Genomic DNA, 10,019 nt, shown 5'->3' on the forward strand with positions numbered 1-10,019 from the left:
TGAACAACTCACTGTCTCTGTGTCCGCTGGCATTTTGACAGTCAAAAATAGTCGATCTCCTAATGCGAATGAACTGACTCTGAATTTTAGTATTGCTTCTTATATGAGCATCGATCCTTTTTCAAATACAAGGTCAATATTGATTTTCAATAACGACAAAACAACAAATTATCCGTGAATTTATATGGAACTAAGCTTTAGGAGCTTTCCATCTTTACTCTCCTCCCTGTTACGTTGCATTCGGAGATCGACTATTTTTGACTGACAAAATGCCGCACAGCAACAGTGAGTTGTTCAAAATCTTTCTTTCTAGTAAACTCTGTGTACACAAACAATGTTCTCAATGCTCGAGTTCATGTGTAGAGCCCCTGGTGATACTTCGAGCAAAGTTTCATGTTGTGTCGAGCCTTCTTAGTGTTTTAAAAATAGCGATTTTTGATGCTATCATAGTCGTGCCCCAAGCACTCCCATTCAAAAGGCAATTTGACCGAAAATACGGTCAAACTTAAAAGAGGCGTTTCCATTCTAATTATGCTTTTAAAGGAAAGTTTGACTCGGGTAGATTAACAAAAAGACCCAAGGTTGCATTTTGGCGAGAGTTATCCTTTAACTACCAGCAAGATACCTTTTGAAAAAGTGTCCAAGTGCATTATTAATCAACTTTTTGTTATATACGCTTAAAATACAGTTTACATTCTCCAAATAAAATGTTGCTGGTTTACTTTTCTCTACTAGAATCACACTTAAACTTTTTTTTTTTTTTCAAGTACACAAAATAATTATACATAGAATACCTAGCATATTGCTTGACTTTTAATGAGTGCTTATCTGTTTGCAGAAAACAGTGTATGGGGCCAGCGTGATTATATTCGAGGGCATCATGTCATTTGCAGATAAAGAGCTGCTGAAGGTAAACAACTGTCTTTCATAATGTGGATATTTGCCAGCTTCTCATTGAGCTGATCTGGAGCCTCATCTGTCTGTTTCTCAGCTGCTGGACATGAAGATCTTTGTGGACACTGATTCTGACATCCGGCTGGTACGGAGGCTCAGGAGGGACATCACAGAGCGAGGCCGCGACATTGAAGGAGTGATCAAACAATACAACAAGTTTGTGAAGCCAGCCTTTGAACAGTACATCGAGCCCACGATGAGACTGGCAGATATTGTGGTGCCACGTGGTGAGTGAGGCATTCAGATTGCATTACTAGATTAGATTGTTTTAATGTATTATTAATAAAATATTTATTTAGTTGTACATTTAATTCAATTTGCATACAAATGCGGACTACACTGCATTATGGCATTCATTTCTACCATTGGAGAAAGTGTAACGGCCAACTTGGATTATATGTCTTGATGGCCAATCACATACATCCATTCAAAAGTAAAAATAGGCCTCTGGTCTCCTTCTCTGTGTATTATTTTTTTTATAACCTTGGAGGCTTGCCTGAAAGCAGCTTTGTTAGTGATGTTGATTTTGATTCCTGTGCTTATCTCCTCTAGGTGGCGGCAACATGGTGGCCATCGATCTCATAGTGCAGCATGTGCACAGTCAGCTGGAGGAGGTACACACACTCGCACAGCACACACCTTGAGAATATGTTCATATTTAGTAGTGGACAGTACTGTAAAAAGCAATCAAAGATACTTGGTAGATGACGGCCCCAATCTGATGCACCATTTCAGCATGGTGGTTCTTGGTTATCATGAATTTCGGGTGTATAATATCGCCCCCTTGTGGATGATATAATTGACTTATAAACTAATTGGAGACCAGTGGTTCCACAATGTCAATTTCAGGCCCCCTTTTCAAAAGACATTTTCTTCACACACAGTATGAGTTGCGGTCTGACGTGTTTGTCCGCACGCTTTGATTGACAGGATATAATCGGCCCTGATCATCGGCTGTTTGTTTTAAACAATCGAATTTTTCTTTTTTTTTTATCGGCTGATACCGATTATTGGCGCAGCTCTAATTTTTAGTCATTCCCCCAATATTGCAATACATTTCAGGAAAAAAAAATCGAAACTTAAATTCTTATTCTTTGTGAGATATTCACAAATATATCCAGTATAGACCTTATTCACAGCAGCGCCATCTTTGATTTTTAGCGGGAATGAAAGCGGGGCTGTGAGGGATAGACATACATCTCTTCAGTGGGTTGTACTGTTATTTAATGGGTTTATGGATTGTTCTGCTGACGAAACACTTAAAAATATCTTTATGAGAAAATTCAGTTGACAAAAACTCAAGACATCATGAGCTGTGGAAAATTATAAGTGATCTTGGAGCTTTATACAACATTTTACAGCAAATGCCATTGAAAACACGGTGAGTCTATCCCTCACAGCCTCGCTTTCATACCCGTCATGGCGCTGTTCTGAATAAGGTCTATAATTCGGGATTAAACAGCCTGTTTTTTTTTTATTTTTACATTGACCTTCATCGTCTCCTCCTAATTGTTTTTTCTGTGATATATTAGAGCGATTAATCTGTGTGCGCTCCTCACGAGAAGCGGTTTAATTAACGCTTGTGCGTTTTGCATTTGGGAATGCTTTGTAGTGGACTAATATCTGACATGTCATGTGGTTTGTATCACTGACTGTAGTTTTGAACAGCAAATGGTGTTCCTCATTTTCAGGCCTACAGGGATCCATGATCGCCCTTCATAAATTTCTAGACATTTCCTGTCCTTTGCCTGTTTGTTTGTTGAATATTTTGATCAATTTGATTATTCGTTCTCCGATCAATAGGAATGTAATATACTCAGCTCCCTGAAATTACTCCATAGAATCCCACAGATTTCCTCCTGAAAATCAGAAGAAAAAAAATCACAGATTCTATGTGGGCCTGTTAATTTTCTGTAATACTGGTGTGACACGTTTTGTTTGACCTTGCTTCCTCACCGCACTGGATTATTTTCTCCATTTCTGCCCCTCTTCCCCCCAAACCCCCCCCCCCCCTCCCCCCTGCGGTGGCACAGCGTGAACTCAGCGTCAGGTAGAGTAGCACTGCTCATCGTCTTATCACTCCCTGTCACTGCCTGCACTGAAGTTTCCCCTCACCACTGATCTGGGCTTAGTCCTGACAATCAAATTCACTAATGATAATGAGATTCAGAGCAGTTACTAATGCAGAAAAACACTGGCCTTAGATCAGTCCACGGGGACACTTGTGCTACAGCCTCTTATAACTGTCCCCCTCCCAGCATGAGCATCGTCCTCCTCCTGAGCTCTGCTGCACTTCCTGTAGCGACCAAAAGAGGGCAGTGTCTCTTTAAGTTGACTACTGATTGTCACATTGGCCATTATGGGCAGGAGTGTGGGTCTGTTTACAAATAATAAATCAAATAAGTTTGAATATCATGAAAACACATCTGTGATATTCACCCTAAAATCCCCAAATTATATGTTATTTTTAATTTCAATTTAATTAGTTAATATTATTTATATACTAGTATAGTATTAATTAATATTTTAAATTAGTTTGATATTTTCAGTTAAATATTATTTTGATGGGAACTTTTTCTTGCTTTTAATTAGTTTTGAGTTTAGTTTTAGTACTTTTTTTTTTTTTTTACTTTAGTTTGGTACGTTTAATATTTAAATATAAAAATAAATATTTAATGCTTAAAGTAATTTGTATTTTATTTAATATATTTAGTAATTTTTTTCAATTTTATGTTTAGTCATTTTTGTATTTATTTTCATTTATTTGCCAAGGCAACATTTTATTTATTTATTTTAGTGTGTGTTTTTCATGCTACATATTTATTTTATTTCAACTTTTTCAATTACTGAAAATATTTTTTTCTTTTAGCAATAACACTGATTTAGTTTATAATTTAATATTTTAGTTGAGCATAATTTTTATATTTAATTTATTTTTTTCCCCTTTTTTTTCATGGGGGAGAAATATGAGCCAGTAGTGTTCTTGACCGGTTTTATGAGATTTACACAAATAAATCTTATTTTTTTATCAACAAAGTAAAAGTAATAACAGGGCCAAGCTTTATTAGCAGATACTGACCCACACTCATATATTCACAGCTATGATGTTTGAGAAACCAGCACTGATCAGTCTGGTAATGAGCTGCAGTAAAGCATCATGGGATGGATGCCTCATGATATGATATAAGATGGGAGGATAGATGCTTTGTGCTGCAGTCAGGAGGGAGGCAGATACCTTCTGTTTTTTCCATCCTTGAGTGTTTTACAGCAGACACACTCCTTGCATGCTGTGTCTAAAAATATGTGGCTGTCTTCCTCCCCTTGACCTCTCTTTCTCTTACTTTCTTTCTTTCCCCCTCTCTCTCTCACTCTCTCTCTCTCACTCTCTTTCTGTTCTCTGTAGCTATTGTTGAACACGGCGTTCTCGCACGCAGTGAAGTTTCCTATGTCTACTACAAAGAGTTTAATTTTTCCGTTGGGCTAGAAACAGCAGCAGATGAGTGTGTGTGAGAGAGAGAGAGTAGAGGAAGAGAGAGAGAGGAACATGAGGAAGTACAGCCCCCGACACAGGATGTAGCAGACCTTTGTGTCAGTGAGATTGAATGAGAGAATGACAGCTACAACAGGACCCACAGCAAAACTGACATTTTTCTCAAAAAAAGATCAAAGATAGAAAGATGCATTTGCATGGTACTGTCAGCACTTTCACAGCTCAAAGAAGAGGTTCACGCAAACCAAAAAAAAAAAAACTTCTATGCATCACGATTTCTCATGCCACAATTCTATACGCCGTGATGCATTACAGTATCATAATTGTATCGTCATTGAAACCGAAAGTCAAAAAGCATGTCATGGAGAGAGGAAGGAATCTGCAATATCTGTTTTAATCTCTCTCATGCAGATCCCGTCACATCACTGATGTCACTACACCAGTTTAAGAGTTCACACTTTATTCACACGAACGACTTCAGAAATATCAATTGTGTTCGCGCATGTTTAAATATGGTGTGTAAATGGGACAGTTCAACCACTAATGAAACTTATGTCATCGTTTACTCACCCTCGTGTCGATACTGACACAGACACGTGTCTTTGTGACACAAACACAAATGAAGATATTTTGTACAGTGTGATATATTTCCTGTAGTTGTGTACTTGCAATATCCCAAAAGTTCCCAAAGATTTTTAATTTCAGAGTAATTCCAGTTTTAAATAATGGCTCGTCCCTGGTCATTGTCGCCTGTCAATGACGTAATATCCGCGTTATCCCTGGTTTCCGCTTGTACTGCCATAGTAACCATGGCGACAGACATGGACAACTGCGCTACGTCTAGCGGCGCGCTCACGCTGTTGTTGTTTCGTTCAAACATTATGGACCATGGCAAGCAGACTTTGGGACAAAAGGAGAACTAAAACAAGGATCAATATCCGAGCTCCACGTCCGTGACTAACTTCGACTTGACAGAGACGCGCAAATGTAGAGGTGAGCAAGTATACATAAAACTAATCAATGTTATATAGCTCAACATGATGAAATGTTAGAATATGATCAGTATGTTATTCTAATGTTGATCTAGCTTACTGCTAGTCTCATACAGCCAACAAACTAACACATAGAATAACATTATAACTTTCAACACACTCAAATTCAGTTTAGTGTGATAGTGTAGACCAAACAACGCTGCGTTTCCTCACGAGTTTAATTCGTCAAATAAACTGACCTGTGGTATTTCGGTAGAATGAAATGTCCTTATTCCTTTATATCCGCGGGACTCGCGTGTGGCGCTGATATCTGTCTCTCATTAGCAATCGCGCCCTGCTTCAAACCACAGTCATTTTAAAAAACATGAATGTATTCACTCATCCATAAACATTATTAGATCCTTCGGCATGACGACAAGTTCCATCATTCCGCTTATGCGTCGTCAACCTACGCCTTTGTTATTGTAAGAGGTTAGCGACCCCTAGCGGCAAAAAATAATACATATTGTAGCTTTAATTTAGGCTTTTATTCACATATAAACATTGATCGGACATATATAGAGCACATCAAATATGGTAAATGGAAGTTAAACTGTGTACTTTTTTTTAAAATGTGAGACAACACCGAGTTCATTAAACGATAACTGTGACTATATCAACATGTTGATGGAAAAAAAGATAAGACTAAAATGTGGTAAAAAATAATAATAAAAACTTTACCAAAATCTTTCTTTGTTTTTGTTGAAAAAAAGAGGAGACAAAATAGTACTGACTGCTGTAGTGATGAACTGTAATAAATCGAAACATGAATCTCCACTATATTGTTTGCTATTATGGTTGCGGAATAAATGGACTTGGACTTGAGTGTGTTAATATACAGTATATGGTAACTAGCCTATAATAAATCCGTACACTAGATGAGGTCAAATAAACCATCCATTTGAGTTTGTGCTTATAGGTGAAAGTACAATGAAGTTGAAGATGAAATGTAAAATGAAAGATGATTAATCACGGTGATTTCTGTGGTCGTGGCTTCTAAACTGTGTTCCTATGTCGTACAGTGAGAGAGGTTCGTTGTCACGTCAAAGATATCCTGCAATCATTTTCTGACTGTGTCAGAAGTTTAGCATGATCATCTCACAGTTTGTTTGCTGCTATGACCTACGTTTGCTGACTAACCAATAAAAATACAACATTAAATGGCATATCGATCAACGCGACATGGCACTAACTCCGTGTCCTAACCCGATGCGATGCGATAAGATTCCAGCGACAAATGATTTGTCTGTCCACACTAGACGTGACGCGACTGCGAGATGCGTCAAAATCAATCAAAACCCACAGCCAATCAGAACAGTGTGTGGGCGGAGTCTCGCGGCAAGTGCACAGCACCAGAGAGTGATCTTGACGGCGCTCGCAAGAAAATGGATGAGTAGCTACATAAATCAAATTCACAAATATTACACCATTTAAACATTATTAAAAATACATAGGCTACTGAGTTACTAAAACAATCTTTGTCAAAGAATACACTTGGTTCACAGTTTGAACGTTCTTGTTTCCATTTGTTTAAGTTCAAGATCTGAGGTGAATTATCCATTGTTGCTTTTACAGCTACAACGCTGGAGCACTATATGATATTCAAAGTCACATTTCACGCTTTTAACATTAAATAAAGCACATAAACAGTACCTGAGATTATCACTTTGTGTTTGTTGTTCAAGCTGCGACGTCGCAGAAAAATAGAAACCGTTTTTAAAATAGAATCGTGTAGAATCGTGTAGTTAGGACACGGTGTAAAACTTAAAACTACTTTCCTCAAGACCCATTTGCAAAATTGCCATGCCAAGTTGGCCTCTTTTCTCTAGCCATGACCTCGTTCATATTCTCCTCTTTCGCTTCCTCTTTTTTTCAGCGCACATAAAAGCCACAATTTTCAAAGTGCGATTCATTTTGCTCTATTTGTTTACCACTAGCCCTATTAACACTATTTTTGGGTGAACTGTCCCTTTAAGACAAGGTCAATGACATCAGAATTCATTGGTTTCGTTACTGACCGTCATTGACGTCAAACCTGTCGTAACCCATCAAAACATGCCAAAGTTGAACATACGCGAGAGACTTCCATCAGTTGCCCACAAAAAGCTTTCATAAGGCTTTAAAAGACTTTTATTACATAAAATTTGTATGTTGATGTTGCTAGAAGCAGGATATTCTGCGTCAGTTTTTGGTGAACTGTCCCATCCTGCGTTACCAGTGCTGGTTTACCCACAGAACTGTGTGCTGAAGCGCTGATGGCAGCTGTCACACTCTTGTTCCACTCGGAGTCATGTGACCACCTCATCCTCCTTCACCTGATAGTGTGTGTGACGTCTCTTTTCTTTTCCCTCTCTTCCTGTTGTCATTGTCTGTTTTTCTGTTGTTTGTCACTTCCCCCACAGAGAAAGCTCCGCTGGGATATGTGAGGAGATTTGCTTATGATTTTTTTTTATTAGTTTTTGCTGTTGAATTTACAAACCAAAAGTAGAACAAAAAAGGGATCTTGGTGTGATTTTCAAAGACTGCATATTGTCTGCATATGTATTAACGAAGCAGTCAATTTACATGTAAAACCATTACATGAATTTTCTGCATGATTTGTTGACAGGATGCGGTCTTTGACACGACTGCTTGTGAAATTGAATCATAGGATGCTCCCAATAAACACTGACCTACCCAGAGCTCATAAAGCTTTCTAACAGATGTGATTAACAAATCCTTTATGAAAGAGTGTACAACGGCTTCAAAAAGTATTTGAACACTTCATCCACACGTATGAATGTTTGGGGTCGGTTTGAATGTTTTATGTTTTTGAAAGAAGTATATGCTCACCAAGGCTGCATTTATTTGCTCAGAAATACAGTGAAACACTAATATTGTGAAATATTATTAAATTTAAAATAACTGTTTTAAAATGTAATGTATTCCTGTGATCAAAGCTGAATTTTCAGCATCATTACTCCAGTCTTCAGTGTCACATGATTCTTCAGAAATCACTCTAATATGATTTGATGCTCAAGAAACATTTCTGATTATTATCAATGTTGAAAACAGTTGTGCTGCTTAATATTTTTTGTAAATTTACTGTTTTTCAGATTTTTCTAATGAACAAAGTTCAAATAAACAGCATTGTTTGAACTACAAGTCTTTATTTATGAATGTCTTCACTGTTACTTTTGTTTAATTTAATGTGACCTTGCTTGAATAAAAGTATTAATTTCTTTCAAAAAGAAAAAAGAAAATTCTTACCGACCTCAAACGCTTGAGCGAGAGTGTATCAAACCAGAGACAACAACACAGGGACACCTTACGAACAAAAAGAGACTTTCAGAGACATTGTTCAGAATGAAGACCAAAAGTGTCTGTACTTTTTGGAGCCACCATATAGCGGTCTTATTTATGACAAAAATACAAATTCATAAATAGGTCAGCTTTTTCATTTGGAGGTTGTCCTTTGGTTTTCTCTGTTAAAAAATTGCTTTATGCTTCTACTTTCCTGGCTTGGCGCTCTCCTCTAACATGAATGTGTTGTTTGAATGATCAGCGTTTGGGTGACACTAGTAACTGGTGTGTGAGCATGTGTCTGCGTTTGAATGAACACACACTGCTGTTAACGCCGCTGTGCTGACATCTTCCTGTCTGTTTGTGTGTGTGATGGTAACAGGGCGGCGCTAGCGTCGGCCCATCAGGCGCAGCCTCTTCCTCAGACTCTCAGTGTCCTGGAGAACACACCGCAGGTCCGCGGCATGCACACCATCATCAGGTCAGACACACACTCACGCCTTCGCTGTGACGCGTGGGCAGCACATTGTTCCATTGTGTAAAACTGGCAGGAACTTCCCGACTAACTGTACAGCATCTCATATGTGCCAGTGTCTAGCAGTAACGGAATTAACAAAATATTTATTTGAGATAAACTCAGTGCTACTGCTGTGGTTTTGTTTCCATCTACTAGTTTTGCTTCTAAACTCAGATTTTACATTAGATATTCATGTGATGACACAACACAGTGCTGAAGGGTGTATTGTACAAAAGAAATGCCCAACAATATGCCGAATTATAAACATGACATAGGCTGAATGGGGAAATGTACAATTTTGGTCTTGTAGTTTTTTGTTTTATTTTGTTTTTGTATGTGATTTTTGTTTATTTAATTTTTTTGTTGTGTAGGTTTTTTGTTTTAGTTGTTGTTTGTTTTGTTTTGTAGTTTTAGTTTTTTTGTTGAAGGTTTTTTTTTTTTTTTGTCAGTTTTAGTTTTTTGTTTTGTAGTTCGTTTTATTTTTGTTTTGTATGTGATTTTTGTTTATTTTATTTTCTTGTTGAAGGTTTTTTTCTGTTTTTTGTTTTGTTTTTTTTAATCAGTTTTAGTTTTGTAGTTTGTTTTATTTTATTTTTTTGTTTAGTTTTCTGTGTTTTATTACACCTGTGACCCATTCTTGTGTGGCAAATGCAAGAATGAGACTGTCCCTCCTCATACTCCCATCAGCCAACTATCAATATCAAGTAGCAGAAGCCTGTGGCTGAAATGTTTTGAACTTTCATTT

At 37.5% G+C, this 10,019-nt stretch overlaps 1 protein-coding gene across 6 annotated transcripts in view; it reads left to right on the forward strand.

Moving 5' to 3' along the window:
• The window catches only part of uckl1b (uridine-cytidine kinase 1-like 1b), a 37,827-nt gene that overhangs the window by 18,059 nt on the left and 9,749 nt on the right, over positions 1-10,019 (forward strand). For 4 of the 6 annotated variants that reach the window (XM_084097937.1, XM_084097940.1, XM_084097939.1 and 1 more), the window contains 5 exons: positions 839-910; positions 992-1,181; positions 1,507-1,568; positions 7,878-7,897; positions 9,140-9,238. In XM_084097937.1, coding sequence (XP_083954063.1) covers positions 839-910; positions 992-1,181; positions 1,507-1,568; positions 7,878-7,897; positions 9,140-9,238 — 443 coding nt within the window. Of the gene's footprint in view, positions 1-838; positions 911-991; positions 1,182-1,506; positions 1,569-2,987; positions 3,005-7,877; positions 7,898-9,139; positions 9,239-10,019 lie in introns of all 6 variants that reach the window. The other 2 variants (XM_084097938.1, XM_084097941.1) reach the window with 1 other exon arrangement.

This window comes from Abramis brama (genome assembly GCF_963993115.1).
Source record: "Abramis brama genome assembly, chromosome: 22".
In the NCBI taxonomy this organism is placed as follows: domain Eukaryota; kingdom Metazoa; phylum Chordata; class Actinopteri; order Cypriniformes; family Leuciscidae; genus Abramis; species Abramis brama.